Here is a 21,848-nt window from a genome sequence, read left to right as displayed (position 1 = left end):
GTGCATATTTCTTACTACAGAATCCAAGTGGTTACTGCTAGCATAAGCAAGCTGCACCCTTGGAGCTGGGTGGCAGCGAATGGAGCTGCAGAGGCCACCCTGAACCAGCAGAGTGCATGGCAATGGCCCAACAGTGGATAGGTGCTGACCTCCTCGTTCAGTTGCTGTATGTCCTAGGTCCTGGTGCCTAAAGTACTTTGTATTGACATAGTGGTATTTATCACATTGTGTTCATCAAAATGAAATTTGAATTTGACATTTAATGTCACAGTTTTATGAGATAACTCAGAGTTTTATGAAAACGTATTATTTTCAAATTTGGAGGCTTCTTAAACCAACAATGTATAATATGATTGACTAATGTCTATAATGTTACAAGTTCACAAAACTAAACAGGCTGGGTGCAGTGGCTAACACCTGCAATTCTAGCAGTTTGGGAGGCTGAAGTAGGAGGATCACTTGAGTCCAGGAGTTTGAGACCAGTCTGGGCAACAAAGTGAGACCCCCATCTACAAAACATTTAAAAATTAGCCGGGTGTGGTAGCTTGTGCCTGTAGTCTCAGCTAGTCAGGAGGCTGAGGCAGGAGGATCTCTTGAGGTCAGGAGTTAGAGGCTGCAGTGAGATATGATCCTGCCACTGCACTCCAGCTTGGGTGACAGAGTGAGACCCTGTCTTAAAACAACAACGACAACAACAAAAATAAGATACTACTGTCCAGTTAGGGGAAGAAAACAACCTACTGCCATTGTGTAAAAGTGAAAAAGCTACTCCCCAAAAGAGAGTTTGATCTCACATACCTGTTTTATTGCTGACTTTTTTTATCTGTTCATCCAAGTATTCTCGTCGTTTAATGAGTGCATCTGACCACCTCTCCCTTACGCAGTTTAAGTCTTCTTCCTAACATCAGGGAGGGAAAATACTTTCCTGTAGACTGTACAGACAACGACTTCTTTCTTTCTTTTTTACAAAGATGTTTAAATTGACTAGGAAATTTTTCATTAGGAAAAGCTATTGAACACTGCTGTGTGATTAATATGCAAGAAAGCAGAGAGGCCTCAGTAACATTACATGTTGATCAAGGATGCTGTTACCCAGAAATCAGAGCCCCTGGATCTCCAAAAGGATAATTATACTTAAAAGCAAGACAAGCTCAAACTATACCAGCTGTCAGAATTTTTTTTTACAATGGGTGTATGTATATTTAAATCGTAGCTATTCATTGCAGGATTTGTGATCCCAAACAGAAGGACAGCATGAACACAGCCCAAACCAAGTAATAACAAATGGAATGGAAAATGACAGGCATTTTCATAGCTCATAGTTCAGGGGTCTGATAACACAGATTTTCTGAAATGTAAAGAGTAGGTCAGCAGAGAACTTTTCAAACTTGCCACAAACATTTTACTTCCAACCACCACCATGAGGCTAACCAAAAATCTCCCATGCAAACCCCAACATGCAGTCAGCCATGCTTTAAGAAATCCCCTAGGCAGTCATTGGACTGCACTGTGAAAAACCTGCCAGGAAGCGCACAAACAGCCGCAGGACGTTAGTCAATGGCATTGCTGAGATTCAAGGGGATACTGATATTTCCCTTAAAGGTTCTTCTTAGTGGAATTATGAGTACGGAAAGAAAATCCATCAATTCTATTAAAAATGCTCTTTGACTTGCCTAATTCTAGTGTAACACTTAAGACGTTATATTAAGAATAGATACCTTTACCTCTGAAACTTTACCAACAGTGTACCCACATTTTTTTCCCCCTAAGACAGAGTTTTGCTCTTGTTGCCCAGGCTGGAGTACAGTGGCATAATCTCGGCTCACTGCAACCTCTGCCTCCCAGGTTTAAGCAATTCTCCTGCCTCAGCCTCCCGAGTAGCTGGGATTACAGGCGTGCGCCACCACGCCCAGCTAATTTTTGTATTTTTACTAGAGATGGGGTTTCACCATGTTGGCCAGGCTGGTCTCGAACTCCTGACCTTGTGATCTGCCTGCCTCGGCCTCCCAAAGTGCTGGGATTACAGGCGTGAGCCACTGCGCCCAGCCACTGTACCCACATTTTACATGTAGGAAGGCACACTGGGAAAACATCATTTGACGATGTGTGTGGAGAATCCATACAAAGACTGGGCACCAAACCCAGATAGCTTCATCTTGGTTTGCTGCTTTGACAATTTATACATAACCCCACACTCCATGATATTAGGCCAGTCAGTGCTGACTAGGTATAATCTCAATTTGCACATCTATATATTTTTTCTAGATTTCCAACCAGAAAAAGCTGAGATTTAAATTCTATAGGTTATGGAGAACTAAGTCTGACCCAAATGAGAGAAGAAAGCTGGCTAAACAAAACACAATTACGTGCATAAAATGTCTCCAATTTTCCTATTCAGCGAAAGTCTTGTAAAGTAAAATGGCATATTACAACAATATTAGCTCTTGGATGTAAGGAGCAGAATGCACTTTAGCATAGGAAAGGTAAGAGTCTATCTAAAAGATTATGGATGGATAACTACAATATTTTAAGATCATCCGTTTTTTAATTAATTAATTAATTAATTGGCAGGAGACTGGAGTTTTATTATTACTCAAATCAGTTTCCAGATCATCCATTTTAATACAGTGATAATGATATTGCTTAGCAATAAGACAGTAAATCGAGATGGCATAGCAAAAAGGCAGTATTTGGCTACAAATTTTGAGCTGACAAGGCAATCTGTAGAAATAGTATTGTGTTTGAATACATATGAAGCAAATCAAAAGCAAGTGAGAAACTGCATATTCTTGCTCTAGGGCCCTCCTTCCTCCTCCCTGGCCTCTGCTTTGCGAATGCTGGCAATTAGCAGTAGCTGTGCCCCATGCCACAGGATTGACAGCAGTAGTAATACCTGATAACTATCCATATCATCACCATCCTCATCATCTCTCTGGTAGGAAAAAATAAACACAAAGGACAAGCATTTTGTTTTTTTAACAGCATACAGGGAAAATAATTATTTAAGCTTAACACACATTAAAATGGACAGCTCACATACATAAGCATAATAAAACACTAAATTGAATCTCAAAAAAGGTATACTAGATTTAATTCACTTGTCTATAAAGAATTTTTCACATAAAGAATCATTGAAACATAAAAATTTGGCTGGGCTCATGCCTGTAATCCCAACATTCTGGAAGGCTGAGGCAGGAGGATCTCTTGAAGCTAGAAGTTCGAGACCCGCCTGGGCAACATAGCAAGACCCCATCTGTACAAAAAATCTTTTAAAATTAGCTGGATTTGATAGTGTGCACCTGTAGTCCCAGCTACTTGGGAGACTAAAGCGGGACGATCACTTGAGAGGAGGAGATGCAGGCTGCAGTGAGCTCTGGTTATACCACTCCACCTCAGCCTGGGCAGCAGAGCAAGACCTTGTCTCCAAAAAACAAACAAAAAATTAAATAAAATAAGAAATCTCTTAGCTGGGGATAGGAACCAACATCATTGGGCCAGGCCTTACACCACTGTCATATAGACAGCTGATACGTATTTTGGGGTAGACTATTTGACTGAGATTTGAGATAGGCTTAGGAAGACAGAATGGCAAAACTACAAGGAAGATTCTCTTGCCCAATCTCAGTTTGAGCAATGAGGCAACTAAGCCTTAAAGGATGAAATGATTTAACCTTACGATCACACAGATAATGGCAGGTCAGAACTGTAAGCCAGGTCTGAGGTCTCCAACCTCAGCCGTCTTCCCTGATGCAATCATCCCAGGGGAAAGCTGGGGCAACCTCAGGCTATATACATACAAGGGTCTGTACTACACTGTTGAAATAAAAGCAACAGCATACTATTTGGAATATAAGGATCGGTCAGTACTCTCTACTGACCATAACAATCACTTGAAAGAATCACAACTGTCCCAAACACAGGGAAACATTGTAAAATAACTAAATAAAGCAAAAATTTTGGCAAAAACATTTGGCAAAACAAAGTAATCATGTTGAAAACAAAAGGGTCTTGGTTGAAAAAAGTTTCCTTAGGAATAAGAATCTAGAATCCCTTTAGATTTATGATTACAAAAGTGCTTTAAGAATATAGTCAAAATTATTTTCATATATACTTCAAAATGAACTGCTTTTTTTTTTTTATTTTGGTAACCATCATTATCAGTTATGTGACTAACTCATTAAATGCAATCCTAATCTCGAAGCAATTCATCTTGAACTAATGCTTCCTATTAACATAAAAGAACAAATAGCTCTAATTTATCATAATTTTTTTTTCTTTTTTTTTGAGACAGAGTCTCGTTCTGTCTCCCAGGCTGGAGTGCAGTGGCGTGATCTCTGCTCACTGCAAGCTCCGTCGCCTCCCGGGTTCACGCCATTCTCCTGCCTCAGCCTCCCGAGAAGCTGGGACTACAGGCGCCCGCCACCACACCCGGCTAATTTTTTTGTATTTTTAGTAGAGACGGGGTTTCACCGTGTTCGCCAGTATGGTCTCGATCTCCTGACTTCGTGATCCGCCCGCCTCAGCCTCCCAAAGTACTGGGATTACAGGCGTGAGCCACCATGCCCGGCCTAATTTATCATAATTTTAAACCACGGAGGTAGTTCTATTAACTGAAAACTGGCCTAAGCATTCATGATGTAAAATTGTTGCAAAATCAGCATATTCTGCATTGGTTTCAGCTACTGCATCAGAATAATTGTTTTTTTTTTTTTTTTTTTTTTTTTTTTTGCATCAGAATAATTCTAAAGCACTGTGTCAACAACAAAAACACTTAACAGACATAACCTGGAACATGGCAGCAAAGAAAAAAAACGCCTTTAAAATAGTTACAGTTCAAATTTTAAGAACACTATGCTCTTTTTTCTTTAAATTTATTTTTATTTTTGTTTATTTATTTATTTTTTGAGATGGAGTTTCGCTCTGTCGCCCAGGTTGGAGAGCAGTGGCGCGATCTCGGCTCACTGCAAGCTCCACCTCCCAGGTTCATGCCATTCTCTTGGACCCCAGCCTGGGTGACAGAGTGAGACTCACAAAAAAAAAAAAAAGAAGCAAAGAGTTGATCTTTGGAATGTTCCTCAAATGAGAACATTTACTTAGTTGATGATCCATATACTGCAGGTCACGGCCCCCCGAGTAGCTGGGACTACAGGTGCCCACCACCATGCCCGGCTAATTTTTTGTATTTTTAGTAGAGACAGGGTTTCACTATGTTAGCCAGGATGGTCTCGATCTCCTGACCCGGTGATTCACCTGCTTCGGCCTCCCAAAGTGCTGGGATTACAGGCGTGAGCCACTGCGCCTGGCCAAGAGCACTATGCTCTTAAAGAGCATATAGCACTGGGGAAAGGCTAATATTTTAAAGTTTATAATTTGACAAAAATCAGTTTTAACTCAGAGGTAGAGCTGTTTTTAAAAAAATGCAAACAGTTGCTGGGCGTGGTGGCTCACACGTGTAATACCAGCACTTTGGGAGGACCAGGCAGGCGGATCATTTGAGGTGAGGAGTTCGAGACCAGCCTGGCCAACACGGTGAAACTCCGTCTCTACTAAAAATACAAAAATTAGCTGGGCGTGGTGGTTCGTGCCTGTAATACCAGGTACTCGGGAGGCTGAAGCAGGAGAATCGCTTGAACCAGGGAGATGGAGCTTGCAGTGAGCTGAGATCGTGCCACTGCACTCCAGCCTGGGTGACAGAGAGAAACTCCGTCTCCAAAAAAAACCAAAAAACCAAAAAAACACCGGGCACAGTGGCTCACGCCTGTAATCCTAGCACTTTGGGAGGTCGAAGTGGAAGGATCACAAGGTCAGGAGTTCAAGACCAGCCTGGCCAACATGGTGAAACCACCATCTCTACTAACAATACAAAAATTAGCCAGGCGCATTGGCAGGCGCCTGTAATCCCAGCTACTCTGGAGGCTGAGGCAGGAGAATCGCTTGAACCTAGGAGGCGGAGGTTACCATGATCTGAGATCGCACCATTGTACTCCAGTCTGGGCGACAGAGTGAGACCCACCCCCCCCAAAAAAAGAAGCAAATAGTTGATCTTTGGAATGTTCCTCAAATGAGAACATTTAGTTAGTTGATCATCCATATATTGCAGGTCACAGTTTGAAGCAAACAAAGTCAATGTTTTATTGAGCATCAGAGATTTATTAAGCCACAAGGACCTCAGGATTATGTGGATAAGGACCTCAGGATTATTAAGTCTACCTCATCATTTTGGAGAAAAAGAGAACTCAAAGTTTAAATTATACAGCCAAGATAACCATTTAGTAAAGCTCAACTAGACTTAAGAACCCAGGTCTCCTGACTCCAAGTCTAGTGTTCTCTTTCAACTGTGCAGCCACGTAGAAGCTGATGGCTAAGTGAAGGACTGAACTGCTATGAGAATACCTACAATCCCATTTCCTGCTCCACAGGCTGCACACACACAAGGAAAAGTCTGGTGGAGAAGACTGCCAAACCACAACAGCCCTGTCCTTGCATCCACACTCATACTCTGAATGACGTGTGGACAGATGTTCCAAGCTAGAGGGAATTCTGATGCTTGAAGAGGGAAGGCAGCGTCTGACAAAGCTATTACTGCCTTGAAGTCCAATAGTCTGTGCACTGACTTTTAGCTTTCAGAAAAGTCTTTGCCTAAAAGCCATGAAGCCAAAAGGAAACCGAGATAGAAGGGAAAACATCCTCAAGATTGGCTGGGCTTAGACTCAAAGACTCCACAGAGGAGAAATGTTTTCTCCTTGGCACGATAGGGATAGTACTCCCAAACACATATGGTGGTGAGGGAGGCAGATTTAACAGTGATTCTTCCCAGTTCCTAATTCATATCTGGTAGTAAACTGGGGACTCAATGAAGTATACACATTTTTTTTAGGCTACTGGGGGACAAGTTCCTAATTTTATTTATTTTTTTTGAGACAGAGTCTTCCTTTGTCACCCAGGCCGGAGTGCAGTGGCGTGATCTTGGCTCACTTGCAGCCTCTGCCTCCCAGGTTCAAATGATTCTCATGCCTCAGCCTCCTGAATAGCTGAGACAACAGTCATGTGCCACCACACCTAGCTAATTTTTTGCATTTTTAGTAGGGACAGCATTTTGCCATGTTGGTCAGGCTGGTCTCGAACTCCTGGGCTCAAGTGATCCTCCCACCTCAGCCTCCCAAAGTGCTGGGATTATAGCCATGAGCAAACATGCCTGGCCAAGTTCCTAATTTTAGAGATTCTTTTCATGGAGTACTGAATAGTTCTGACTGATAATATGATCAATTCTTAGATCAGTTCTTAGAGGTTTTCATCTTTTTATTTTTAAAATGAGAATATAATGTTTAGGAAATCAATATTTAATGAACAAAAATTATCATAAGGACAAATTTTAACAAAAGAAGTAAAGCTTTCAAAGAGCTGGTTTATTATGACAATGTATGAAAATAATTTTACACTATAAGTAAAAGTAGTCAGGCATGGTGGCTGATGCCTGCAATCCCTGCACTTTGGGAGGCTGAGGCAGGAGGATCACTTGAGTCCAGGAACTTGAGACCAGCGTCGGCAACAGAATGACACACCCTACTCTACAAAAAATAAAAGAATCAGCTGAGCGTGGTGATGTGTGCCTGTAGTCCCAGCTACTTAGGAAGCTGAGGTAGGAGGACTGTTTGAGCCCAGGAGGTCAAGGATGCAGTAAGCCATGATCACACCGCTGTACTCCAACCTGGGCAACAAAGCAAAACCTTATCTTTAAAAAAAAAATAACACACAAAAAAAAACCCCAAAAGGTAGATCAGGTCAAGCAGTAATGCCAAAGATACAACATATTTTGGGCCAGATATAAAATCTGCCTAAAGTAAATGACTACTATAGCATTAGGATGTGTGTGTTTATAAATAAAATCATTATTAACCGACACTAAGCAAACAGATTTTAAAGCTAGAAAAAAGGCAACGGATGGAAATGTGAACTGGGGGAAGATCTACGGTTAAGGCAAGGAGTTCTGTTATATTCGCAAAAAGGTCCCCATCGGAGATCATTAAATGCCTTATTTCTGCATTAACCAAGCTTTGTTAAATACTATTTCAAGTCTGCTTGTCTTACCTGGTAACTGTCCAGCCCTCTCTGGAGTTTGGTGGACCTGGCGGTCACACAACCGATGGATACTGACAGGATGGCTTCAACCATAAGTGGCAGTGTCCCTGAATGCTGCACAGGTTTCACCGTGACTTGCACTCGACGGGAATGACCCTGAAGAGGGTGGGCAGAGGTATGGGTGCCAGGAATGATAATGAAGAGGAAGAGGATAAAGAAGGGGAAACGGATTAGAGAACAAAGATACAAAAAGTTAGAAAATCCCCAGAAACTATGTGTAAGAGTGGAATAGGGAGAAAACATTCAAAAAAAACCCAAAACAAACCCAGTACCTGTCTAAGTTGAAAGATGCCTCCTGTGTTGACATCTTTTGCCTGATGAAGCTCCACGGCAGCATACTCCCCTAACTCATTCAATTCTAATATGGAGATCCACATTTCTATTCTTCGTGTTACTTCATTCCACCTGCAGAAACACATTCCAACAAGCAAGAGCGTCACTGTCCAGCCACACTGTTAGTAACAGTAATAAGCCACCATTCACTGAGCACTTACTATGTGCTAGGCACTCTGCCATGTATCTCGTATAAGTTACTTCCTTATTTAACTCTCAAAACCACCCTGTCATATTGTTTCTATTTATTTTATTGAGGTAGACTGAAATGTCCACATCTTGAGTATAGAGTTCGATGAGTTTTGAGAAATGCATATATGAGTGCAACCTGCCCTATCACCTCAGAAAGTTTGCTCATACCCGTTCCCATTCAATCCCCACACTCCCGTAGCAACTGTGTAACTCAGAGATTAGTTTTGCCTGTTCTAGAACTCCAGATAAATGGAATTGCACATTACGTATTCTTGCGTCTGGCTTCTTTCATTCAGCATAATGTTTCTGAGATTCATCCAAATGGATAAAAGTTTTTTTTCTTTTTTAATGCAGAGTAATACTTTATTTATGAATAATACCAATTTATCCCCATTCACTCACTGAAGGATATTTGGGCTATTTGCAATTTGGGGATACCATGAATAACAATGACATGAACATCATCTAGGTCGGGTGTGGTGGCTCACACTTGTAATTCCAGCACTTTGGGAGGCCAAGGCGGGTGGATCACCTGAGGTCAGGAGTTCGAGACTAGCTAGCCTGGCCAATATGGTGAAACCCTGTCTCTACCAAAAAAAAAAAAAAAAAAAAAAATTAGCCAGGCATGGTGGCACACACCTGTAAGCCCAGCTACTCAGGAGGCTGAGGCAGGAGACTCACTCCAGGAGGTGGAGACTGCAGTGAGCTAAGATCGCACCACTGCACACTCCAGCCTAGGAGACAGAGTAAGACTCCAACTCAAAAAAAAAAAAAAAAAAAAAAGAACGTTGTGTACAATTCTATTGCAAACTGACATTTTCATTTATCTTGGGTAAATACCTATGAGTGGGATTCTCGGGTCATAAAAGAGCCGAGTGATCAACTTGACAAGAAAATGCCAGTTTTCCCCCAGATTGTGGCTTGTGTATTCATTTTCGTAGTGGTCTTTTGATGAGCACATGCTTTCAATTTTGATTAAGTCCAACTTAAACAATTTTTTTCTTCTATGGTTAGCATTTTCTGTGGCCTGAGAATATGTGACTATCTCAAAATCCTGTGTTCTTCTGTAAGCGTTATAGTTTAAGCTTTCATATTTAAGGTTACATATGATTCATCTCAAATTAATTTTTGTATATGGTGTGAAGTCAAGAACAAGGGTGATTTTTCTCCACATAGAGATGTAGTTGTTTCAGTCTCATTTGTTGATAGGACATACAATTCCCCATTGAATTTCTCTGGTGCCTGGTAGTTTCTTTCATCATTTTCATTTTACAAAGGAGGAAATAGGATCAGAGAAGGCTGGCTTCCCTCCCTCTCTCCCTCCCTTCCTCCCTCCCTCCCTCCCTCCCTCCCTTCCTCCCTCCCTCCCTCCCTTCCTTCTTTTTTTTGAGACGGAGTCTTACTCTGTCACCCAGGCTGGAGTGCAGTGGCACGATCTCGGCTCACTGAAACCTCCACCTACCGGGTTCAAGAGATTCTCCTGCCTCAGCCTCCTGAGTAGCTGGGATTATGGGCACATGCCACCATGCCTGGCTAATATTTGTATTTTTAGTAGAGACAGGGTTTCACCATGTTGGCCAGGCTGGTCTCTAACTCCTGACCTCGTGATCCGCCCGCCTCGGCCTCCCAAAGTGCTGGATTACAGGCGTAAGCCACCGTGCCCGGCCATTCTTTTTTTTAATTAAATGATTTTATTTTTTTTTTATGAGCAGCCTCCTAGGCCAGAGTAGGTTCAGAGACTGCTCAAGTCCTAGTCTTGACCTTGTATCTAAAACTCACAGCCAAGTACAAACCTGTCATGCAGTGTTCTTGTCTTAGCATGAAGAGAATCAACCTCCCAGATGGAGGTGCCATTTCCAGCACACCGGTGGCCCCACACTTCAATGGCCAGTGCTCCATCTGAAATGAACTCCAGAAATTCTTCTGTTACATTCACCACATAGTCCTGGGGTAAGTGGGCGAAAGCACAAGAATTATGCTTAAAGGAGTCTGTGAAATTTCCTTTTGATCTTTCAACTGTTATATTTATTTTAGAGTATGTTAGCCTGATCTTGACCTTAAATCCATCTCTTCTGTTTTACAGAAAACCATGAAGAACCACAGAATATTAGATCTGAAAGGAAAATTGGGAGGCAATTTAATTCAACCTGTTTCTTTCTTTTTGAGATGGAGTCTCGCGTCATTGCCCAGGTTGGAGTGCAGTAGCACGATCTCCACTCACTGCAAGCTCCGCCTCCCAGGTTCACGCCATTCTCCTGCCTCAGCCTCCCTAGTAGCTGGGACTACAGGCAAACGTCACTATGCCAGGCTAATTTTTAAATTTTTAGTAGAGACGGGGTTTCACCGTGTTAGCCAGGATGGTCTCGATCTCTTGACCTCGTGATCCACCCACCTCAGCCTCCCAAAGTGCTGGGATTACAGGCGTGAGCCACCACGCCCAGCCTCAACCTGTTTCTTGTATCAATAAAGAAAATGAAGAAAGCAAATTGTCCAAAGTCATATGGTTTGTTAGTTACAGAGCTGAATCTACATTGTCTTACACTTGGTTCATTCTCAGTTCCACAGGACCAGTCTGATTTTCAGCTGGCACAGACTAACTGCATGAACTGTTCCTTGCCATGGCTTAAGAGAATAATAACAGAATTAAATTTTATATGGTTATCTTCATGACTTTATGCTCTTGCTTTTAAGCTTTCCTACCCTATCTCCTCTTTCTAAAACACAGACAGACTGGGCACGGTGACTCGCGTCTGTAATCCCAGCACTTCGGGAGGCCGAGGCAGGAGGATAGCTGGAGCCCAGGAGATAGTGATCAGCCTGGGCAACAAAATGAGATCCTGTCTCTATAAAGTAAAAATTAGCCAGGTGTGGTGGTGCATGCCTGTAGTCCCAGCTACTCAGGAGGCTGAGGCAGGAGGATTACTCGAGCCCAGGAGTTCGAGGCTACAGTGAGCCATGATTATGCCACTGCACTCCAGCCTGGGCAACAGAGTGAGACATCGTCTTTAAAAACAGAAACAAACCCAAACAGATGATTGTGAGGAAATGAATACTGAACTGACCGAGATGGGTGGCAAATCACCCAGAGAAACGCAGTAGGCAAGAAGCCAAGCTAATTTTCTTTCCATTAGTCTCTCAGTGGAATCTCAGGTGAAGACATCTCTTGTGATGCTAATTTGCAGAAACAGTTGTGCTATATTTATTTAACCATATAGTATCTACTTTTCAGTCTATTTTATTTGAAGATAGACCCAGAATTTAAGAAGAAAAACAAACTTCATGACAATCTATACATTTTAGAGATGAAAAAACTCCAAGATCACAAGAGATCCAAAAAACTCCAAGATCACAAGAACCCAGAAGCTCTGGGACTAGCATTTATTAAAACAGCTGTTAACCAGAACACACTTGAAATTCAGATTTCATCTTTCTAAACAAGCAGCTTTGTGGATTCAAAGAAAGATGCGGAATATTTAAAAGAATATTCAGAGAACAACGATAAAAATGATTAATAAAGATTTTGAGGAACAGACTTGGTGAATACAGATAAATGTAGGCTATTTGTTTTCAGAAAAAGAAAAACTTGACAGCCTTTATGTATGTGAAATTTTATAGGTGGTGATATGGATTAGTTTTCCAAGTGTAGAACCAGAAAGAATAAGCATGATTTGCAAAAGAAGGGGTCTTGAGTATCTATGAAGGGTTGTCTAAGGAAAAACAAAACTATAGAGAGGATGGAGCTGGTCTTTCAGAAATGACTTCTCAGCAGTCCCTTGTGAAAGCCAGGAACAGTATATGATGTCTCAAAGGAGATCCAACCACATTTACCACAAATTCACCTTTCCCTTTTTCTAGTTTCTCATATGACTTATGAGAAAATCTATATGAAACATATCACTCATATGATACATTAGAATGTAATGCTGTCTTCTTAAGAATGATATGCAGCAACTTCCATGTTAAGATGCACAAATTTTGAAATATGTATAATGTGATCCCACTTTTGTATAGCATTTTTAAAGAACTTATGTGTGCATGATGTAAAAGGGTGTTTGTATATATGTTATCATACACATATAAAAGATGTAGAGCATAGAAAGTAGTTTAATGAAATATGTAGCAACCTGTCATTGGTGGTTTATTATATCTTTGGGGAACAAGACTGTTGGTAGAGATCTTTTAGATTTTATTTTAAATATTTCTAAACTATTTGCATGTGTAATAAGGTACATTTTTGAGGTTAAAACATCTAATAAACATATTTTACTTAAAACAAATACTCATGGGGACAATCGATTATTAAACTGCACCCGTTTCTGCTGCTTCCTGCACAGCTCATCTGGTAACGGCATCTATACCTTACAATGGGAGAAGGTCACTGTGTACTGGGCATCCTTGGACTGTGGTGAAGGCACTTCGGGGTCCACCACTGGGGCAGCCACCGTAGACTCACACTGGTCCCAGAATGTGTATTGACAGAAGACGAAATTTGAGAGGTTCAAGGGCAGTCCCGTTGCTTCTTTAATTTTTACCTGAAGAGATAAACAATACAAATAAAACTCCAATAAACATTAAACATTCTTTTATTTCAGCTACCTCAAATTTAACAGTAAGCAATTAAATAAATCGGTCATCCATTTGACATCTGAAAATATTATATCTGACTGTGACACTAGGAATTGTATCGATAATGAAATCTGTACCACAGTTCTGTAACTATAGTATACAAACTTGGCAACAAATACACACATCTCTGCAAAAGCTTCCTGAAGGGGTGGCCTGCCCCTCCACACCTGTGGGCATTTCTCCTCAGGTGGAACGAGAGACTTGAGAAAAGAAAGAGACACAGAGACAAAGTATAAAGAAAGAAAACAGTAACAGTCTGATCTCTTTCTTTTCCCCCACACTTCCTAATGACTGAGGCAACCTTTAATAGAAAAACATAATTCACTAAGCAACATACACTTCTTGCATGTCAAATACATAGATACTTTTGAAATTTGATGCAATTGTCAACAGAAAGTGTGCTATATTTCTGAAAGCAAAGTACTGTCCACCATTGTACCTGCTATTACAAAATTCAACTTTTACTACCCTGGATGAAAAACTCTCATAAGATTTTTTATAAAATGGTTTTGCATGAAAGTCATTCATATGAGCCTCCCATCACTGTCCTCTCACCCGACATGTCAGTTTTTTGACTCGGTGAATGATTTCCCCGCTGCTGTCTACGACTTCAAGGCTCCCACTTTCACTGGAATTCTCCGAAGAGTCATCCTCCACCACACGCTCCGGAACAGCTCCTGTAACACGCATCACTTCCACGTGGAGACGTCCTGCAACCTGGGTCAAGGAATCCGCGCACCTCAGAGTTAACAGACATCTTGTGGGCAACCTCGACCCAAGACAGACATGCCTTCTACAGTGAAACTGGACAGGGGGCTCTGCAGCTGCTGCTTGGTCATCTTCGGTAACGGGAGTCCTGCTACTACCGGAGCAGTCCATTCCACCACTTGCCCCTGTAATCGTCCTGCCTTAGTGTGAGCCAAATTTGCCTCCCTGCAACTTGCCTTCTGGAGTCATCCTCAAACGTATCCTTCCACAGGATAGCCCATGAATAGCCTAAAGGCAGCTCTCACATTCTACTTGGAGTCATCTAGTATCCATGTGTTTTTTTTTTTTTTTTTTCCAAGACGGAGTCTTGCTCTATAATCCAGGCTGGAGTGCAGTGGCACCATCTCAGCTCACTGTAACCTCCGCCTCCTAGGTTCAAGCGATTCTCCTGCCTCAGCCTTCTGAGTGGATGGGATTACAGGTGCGTGCCACCAAGCCCAGGTAATTTTTTTTTTTTTTGAGACGATGTCTAGCTCTGTCACCCAGGCTGGAGTGCAGTGGCACAATCTTGGCTCACTGCAACCTCTGCCTCCTGGGTTCAAGTGATTCTCCCGCCTTAGCCTCCCAAGTAGCTAGAATTACAGATGCCTGCCATCATGCCCAGCAAATTTTTCTATTTTTAGTAGAGACAGGGTTTCACTGTGTTGGCCAGGCTGGTCTCGAACTCCCGACCTCATGATCCGCACGCCTCGGCCTTCCAAAGTGCTGGGATTACAAGCGCAAGCCACTGTGTCCAGCCAATTTTTGTATTTTTAGTAGAGACAGACTTTCACCGTATTGGCCAGGCTGGTCTCGAACTCCTGACCTGGTGATCTGCCTCCACCGGCCTCCCAAAGTGCTGGGACTACAGGAGTGAGCCACCGCGCCTGGCAATCCATGTTTTTTTAAATATTCATGTGAGTGAATATAAAATGCTTAATTCACTTATTCATTTGACCAAAGAGCTAGCTCATGAAATACCAAAATAAAAACACAGGTTCTGTCATCAGGGAACAGTCAAGGGAGGCAAGACACAGAAGTAACTCACTAACAGGCCAGGTGTGGTGGCTCAAGCCTGTAATCCCAGCATTTTGGGAGGCCGAAGTGGGTGAATCACCTTAGGTTAGGAGTTCAAGACCAGCCTGGCCAACATGATGAAACCTTGTCTCTACTAAAAATACAAAATCATAAAAAAATAAATTAGCCAGGCATGGTGGGTCACACCTGTAGTCCCAGCTACTTGGGAGGCTGTGGCAGGAGAACTGCTTGAACAAGGGAGGGCAGAGGTTGCAGTGAGCCGAAATCGCACCACTGCACTCTAACCTGGGCAAAAGAGTGAGACTCGGTCTCAAACAACAACAGCAACAAAACTCACCAATAACAGCATAGATCAGTTGCTATAATAGATATATGTGTGAGTTGTTATAGGATAAACTTACCCACCAGCAAATATTTACCCAGAACTAACTGTGCCAGGAACTGTGCTAAGTGCTGTGCATCCAACAGCAAACCAAATTGACAAGGTTCCTGGGCTCGGGCAGCTTTTATTCTCTTGAGAGTAGAGAATGGGTGTGTAACTCAGACTGGGGCTGAGAGCAGGATGAAGGAGGGTTCCATAAAGCAGTGCCATTAGAGCTAATCCAGGAGGAACAGCATATTGAAAGCCACACAAACATGAGGAGAGTTATTTTAAAACTTTTTCATTAAAAGGTTTTAAATTTTCTATCATGGTGGCTCTCTGGATAGGAGTCAGTTTAACCATGTTTCTCTTAAAGCTGGCTGCACAGAATCAAATTAGAGGAAAAGGATTATTCTGAAATTTGCATTCTTGGAGTGCTTTAATTGTCTTAATTATCTCTCGTCACACAGTTTCAGATTGTAATAACTGTGGCTGTCATTACACATGTGTACAAGGTGACACATGTTCTGGTAGCGCGCTGTCATCCTAAATAGGGAAGATTATTTTTTTTTTCTTTTTTTTTTTTTTTGAGACGGAGTCTCGCTCTGCTGCCCAGGCTGGAGTGCTGTGGCCGGATCTCAGCTCACTGCAAGCTCCGCCTCCCGGGTTCACGCCATTCTCCTGCCTCAGCCTCCCGAGTAGCTGGGACTACAGGCGCCTGCCACCTCGCCCGGCTAATTTTTTTGTATTTTTTAGTAGAGACGGGGTTTCACCGTATTAGCCAGGATGGTCTCGATCTCCTGACCTCGTGATCCGCCCGTCTCGGCCTCCCAAAGTGCTGGGATTACAGGCTTGAGCCACCGCGCCCGGCCTGGGAAGATTATTTTTAAAGGTAGATCAGATCCAACTTCCACACAGCAATTGGCACTGGCACCAAGGACCTAAGAGAAATCACATGATGATATCTGAGAAGTAAGACAAATACGGAGGAAGTAGTAAGATGAGGGAAGAAAGGAAATAAAAGACATCAGAAGATAGTTGTTCTTACGTTTTTTTTTTTTAATACTTTTCGATAATCTAATTCATTTTAATATAATTTCAGGGGGATTCATGGAATACTCAAAGCACACCACAGACTACAAATTAAGAAGTCCTGAACTAGGGACTCAGCCACTGAATCAGTCTGCCATGTTAACTGTGCTCACTTTTTCTTTCTGAGACAGGGTCTCGCTCTGTTGTCCAGGCTGGGCTGCATTGGTATGATCATGGCTCACTGCAGCTTAGACCTACCTGGGCTTTGGTGATCCTCCCACCTCAGCCTCCTGAGTAGCTAGGACTATACGTGCTCATCACCATGCCTGGTTAATTATTATTATTATTTTTTTGAGACAGAATCTCGCTCTGTCACCCAGGTTGGAATGTAGTGGTGTGATCTTGGCTCACTGCAACCTCCGCCTCCCGGGTTCAAGCAATTCTCCTGCCTCAGCCTTCCGAGTAGCTGGGACTACAGGTGCCCGCCACCATGCCTGGCTGATTTTTTTGTATTTTTAGTAGAGACGGGGTTTCACCATATTGGCCAGGCTGGTCTCGAACTCCTGACCTTGTGATCCACCCGCTTCAGTCTCCCAAAGTGCAGGGATTACAGGCGTGAGCGATTGCGCCCTGTCCATGCTTGGTCAATTTTTAAATTTCTTTTTTAGAGATGGCATCTCACAATGTTGACCAGGCTGGTTTCAGACACCTAACTGTGCCCATTTTTCTCATGGGAAAAAGCACTGTTAGGCACTGCTCCTCTGGAACAGAATGTTCATGGCGTGTTTCCATAGTGGATGGTGGGCTGTGCACTTACACCCAACAACTGGGAACCTGGGTCTATATCGCAGCTTCACTTTGGGCAGAATGGCATCTCATTCTTCGCCTGCTCTAAGAATCACAAGAAATAACTTGGTAGTTCAAGGTACATTTTCTGAAATATCTTACGCCTACCTAGGCCACTATATCTAAATAGCTGAAACACCAGAGTTTAAAAGGAGAGTAACAAGGAGTCATTGAAGCCTGTTTTGTCTGAGTACTCTGGACTGCAAAATAATCCTCCTAAGCTGTATCTTATAAAGACCATTTGGGGTCCAGGAAGGAACTAGAGTATATTGCAAAAGTATGAGATTACCTTTAAAAAGAGAGAGCAATATGGGGCACAGAGCTGAATATGGTTTCCAAAATATTTCCAATTTGATTAAAACAAAGAAAAAACTTGTGACCTCCAAACATTAAATGTGTTATAATAATCCTTTAAGACCATGACTTAATCCTCAAAGCTTCTAATATCGATTATTAGTAGAGAAAGAAGAATGCAGATCTTGACTCTTTGCCTTAGTTTCTTGATCCACCTCAAGAACATAGCTTAAATAGAATGAAAAACAAAATAAAACGAAAAACTTGAACCACCATCGTTCTCCAAGGCTGGCCTGTGCTTACCTCCCCCTGCTGGCTGATGATAGGGACTGCATACTGGAGTTTCACATCGCAGAAGAGGCATTCCAAGAACACATTCGCCACCCCGATGAGGTTGTGATTCTCTTGGGCTTCATAGAAAGGGTCACCTCGTTTCCCGCAGAGTCTCTTTGCCTGAGCAGTAGGAGAAGCCAGTGAATGGACGAATAAGAAACACAACATCAATTTAAATAATATTATTTAAAACTAGAGTTTGAAAACAAATTTAAAGAATCTATCCATTTGAACAGGAAGTAAAATTAGAATGCACATAAATAAAAACGAAATTAGCCGGGTGTGGTGGCGCATGCCTGTGGTCCCAGCTACTCAGGAGGCTGAGGCACGAGAATCGCTTGAACCCAGGAGACGGAGGTTTCAGTGAGCCGAGATCACACCACTCCAGCCAGGGTGAGACTGCCTCCATTAAAAAAAAACAAAAACAAAAATTAGCCCATAGGAGGGGCCTGTTTGCTGGGGAGCTAAGTGATGCCTGTGCAGAGGATTCCTCTTCAGTCTCTGTCTTGTCGTCCCCCTACCCACCTCACCTGCAGCTTTTTCATTTCATCCCCTTTGCTTTGCCTCATCTCCTTTGCCAAGTCTTCTTTTCCACTGCTAATGTCCAAAAAATGGATTATGCAAGCTAAAATTACTCTTAGTAATCTACCCAGCCACGATCACAGCTAGGGGTGTGTGAACACACATTAATGAATGTGAAATCCACACTGGCTCCAGCCAAGCTGATTTTTCACAGCACCGATAAAATGGCATAAATTTACTTCCTTCTACTTCTTTTCACTTGAAATGTAGTAAACATGAAGCCAAATAAGAATCTACTATACGTTTTCTTCATTTAGTTCCCATCTGTGTGGGGATCACGTGTTATATTACTGATTTGACTTAGCACTTCTTTCAAAATCACTTGTGATTTATTTTCCTGATACAAACGTCTCAAGTATCATCAGCACATCTGTGTGTGTGTGTGTGTGTGAGATGCTAAATCGCTTATATTCTCTGTTTTTAACATAACAAAATCTCCTTTACATTTTCTCTCTTTTACCTCAGGAACTTTTTCCTTCCATTCTTGGTAAAGGTCTCTCATATCAATTAATTTATTCTCCAGCTTCTCGATGGTCCACACTTGGGTGCTCTTTCCTTTCCTCCTCACTTGGATAGCTGGCTCACTCACTATTGCACCTCTCTGCATAAGGAAGAAAAAACAAACTCTGTTATAACTCCTTTTTCGATTGCTAAAGTAATATATATACAATAGTAACACAGTAAGTTTGCAAAACACATACATGTATACAAAAGAAGATAAAATTCTACCACCTAGGGGGATAGTCTGATTTATTTTCTCTCTTCTATGTACACTCATGCACACTTAACTTTTATCACAATCAAGACCAAACAAAAGTGTAACTTCACACCCCAATCCTCTCTCCAGTTTTGATATTGTGATCATTTTTCTTGTATTGTTAAACATTCTTCATAAACATGTTTTTTTTTTTTTTTTTTTTAAAGATAGGGTCTTGCTCTATCACCCAAGCTGGAGTGAAGTGGTATGATCTTAGCTCACTACAACCTTGACCTCCTGGGCTCAAGCAATCCTCCCACCTCAGTCTCCCAAGTAGCTGGGACTACAGGCACATGACACCATGACTGACTTTTTTTTGTTGTTTTTTTGTTTTTTTTTTTTTTTTGCATTTTTTTGTATAGATGGGGTTTTGTTACATTGCCCAGGCTGGTCTCAAACTCCTGTACTCAAGTGATCTGCCCACCTTGGCCTGCCAAAGTGCTAGGATTATAGGCGTGAGCCACCAGACCCAGCCATAAACATGATTTTTTAATGGCAACATAGCAGTATCCATAGCATTTGGATCTACTATACATATGACTAATTATTCTATTGTTTGACATCATGTCTGTTTCAAGTTTTCGCTATTATGAAGTCCACTATGATAAGCATCCTGGACACTTCAATGACTATGGGCTTAGAATAAATTTCCCAAAGGGGAACTACTAGGTCAAAAGAGTAAAACCCAGCAAGACTGATAAGATACTCCCTGACTCATTTTCTAGCTTGCTTGCTGGAAGAAAAAATGAATGGATGAAAAACAATTTTCTTACTTTTTTTAAATTTAGTTTTTCTTTTTTTCTGAGTCATAGAAAAACAATTTTCTGGCTGGGCATGGTGGCTCATGCCTATAATCCGAGCACTTTGGGCGACCAAGTTTGGTGGATCACCTGAGGTCAGGAGTTTGAGACCAGCCTGACCAACACCGTGAAACCCCACCTCTACTAAAAATACAAAATTAGCTGGGTGTGGTGGCACATGCCTGTAATCCCAGCCACTTGGGAGGCTGAGGTAAGAGAATCACTTGAACCCAGGAGGAGGAGGTTGTAGTGAGCCAATATCATGTCACTGCACTCCAGCCTGGGCAAAGAGTGAAACTCCACCTCAAAAAACAACAACTGCTGCAGGAAGTCAGGAACCCTGAATGGAGGGACCAGCTGGAACTGTGGCAGAGGAACATGAATTGTGAAGATTTCATGGACATTTATCAGTTCCCAAATAATACTTTTATAATTTCTTATGCCTGTCTTTAATATCTTAATCCTGTTATCTTCGTAAGCTGAGGATGTATGTCACCTCAGGACCACTGTAATAACTGTGTTAACTGCACAAATTTATTGTAAAACATGTGTGTTTGAACAATATGAAATCAGTGCACCTTGAAAAAGAACAAAATAACAGTGATTTTTAGGGAACAAGGGAAGACAACGATAAGGTCTGACTGCCTGCGGGGCCGGGCAAAAAGAGCCATATTTTTCTTCTTGCAGAGAGCCTATAAATGGACATGCAAGTAGGAGAGAGATTGCTAAATTCTTTTCCTAGCAAGAAATATTAATATTAACACCCTGGGAAAGGAATGCATTCCTGGGGGGAGGTCTATAAATGGCCGCCCTGGGAATGTCTGTCTTACCCGGTTGAGGTAAGGACTGACATATGCCCTGGTCTCCTACAGTACCCTCAGGCTTACTAGGGTGGGGAAAAACTTCGCCCTGGTAAATTTGTGGTCAGACCAGTTCTCTGCCCTCGAACCCTGTTTTCTGTTGTTTAAGATGTTAATCAAGACAATACGTGCACTGCTGAACATAGACCCTTATCAGTAGTTCTGCTTTTGCTCTTTGCCTTGTGATCTTTGTTGGACCCTTATCAGTAGCTCTGCTTTTGCCTTTTGTCCTGTTCCCTTTGAAGCATGTGATCTTTGTACCTACTCCCTGTTCTTACACCCCCTACCCTTTTGAAACCCTTAATAAAAACTTGCTGGTTTTGAGGCTCAGGTGGGCTTCACAGTCCTACCGATATGTGATGTCACCCCTGGTGACCCACCTGTAAAATTCCTCTCTTTGTATTCTTTCTCTTTAATTCTCAGCTGGCTGACACTTACGGAAAATAGAGAACCTAGGTTGAAATACTGGGGGTGGATTCCCTTGATAAACAACAACAAAAACAAAAAACAATTTTCTTCAAAGTTTCTCTCTACAGGAAAAATTCTTGAAGGTGAAATGACAGGAAGCTCTCAAACACTTGCAAAGAGTTCTGTGTGTTTGAAGTCAGGTATCATAAAAAGTCTTCCTTTCTTGTAGAATTCACTCTTAAAAAGGTACCATAGCAGGCCAGGCACGGTGGCTCACGCCTGTAATCCTAGCACTCTGGGAGGCCAAGCAGGTGGAACATTTGAACCCAGGAGTTCAAGACCAGCCTGGCCAATATGGCAAAACCCTGTCTCTACTAAAAACACAAAAATTAGCCGGGTGTGGTGGCATGCACCTGTAATCCCAGCTACTCGGGAGTTTGGGGTAGGAGAATTGCTTGAACCCGGGAGGCGAAGACTGCAGTGAGCTGAGATCATGCCAT

General features: G+C 42.1%; 1 protein-coding gene across 7 annotated transcripts in view; it reads right to left on the bottom strand.

The window, feature by feature from the left end:
* The window catches only part of KIF13A (kinesin family member 13A), a 234,687-nt gene that overhangs the window by 31,272 nt on the left and 181,567 nt on the right, over positions 1-21,848 (bottom strand). For 4 of the 7 annotated variants that reach the window (XM_010352715.2, XM_030928767.1, XM_030928768.1 and 1 more), the window contains exons 19-27: positions 18,984-19,124; positions 17,912-18,061; positions 13,846-14,007; positions 13,023-13,196; positions 10,458-10,609; positions 8,412-8,544; positions 8,089-8,235; positions 2,894-2,932; positions 799-898 (exon numbers count right to left, since the gene is read on the bottom strand). In XM_010352715.2, the coding sequence (XP_010351017.1) occupies positions 799-898; positions 2,894-2,932; positions 8,089-8,235; positions 8,412-8,544; positions 10,458-10,609; positions 13,023-13,196; positions 13,846-14,007; positions 17,912-18,061; positions 18,984-19,124 (1,198 nt within the window). The remainder of the gene's footprint in view (positions 1-798; positions 899-2,893; positions 2,933-8,088; positions 8,236-8,411; positions 8,545-10,457; positions 10,610-13,022; positions 13,197-13,845; positions 14,008-17,911; positions 18,062-18,983; positions 19,125-21,848) is intronic. The other 3 variants (XM_010352723.2, XM_010352719.2, XM_010352722.2) reach the window with 1 other exon arrangement.

This window comes from Rhinopithecus roxellana, chromosome 4, assembly GCF_007565055.1.
Source record: "Rhinopithecus roxellana isolate Shanxi Qingling chromosome 4, ASM756505v1, whole genome shotgun sequence".
NCBI classification, from domain to species: domain Eukaryota; kingdom Metazoa; phylum Chordata; class Mammalia; order Primates; family Cercopithecidae; genus Rhinopithecus; species Rhinopithecus roxellana.
The sequence above is the reverse complement of the archived record's forward strand: the minus strand, read 5'-3'. Positions and strand labels throughout refer to the sequence as shown.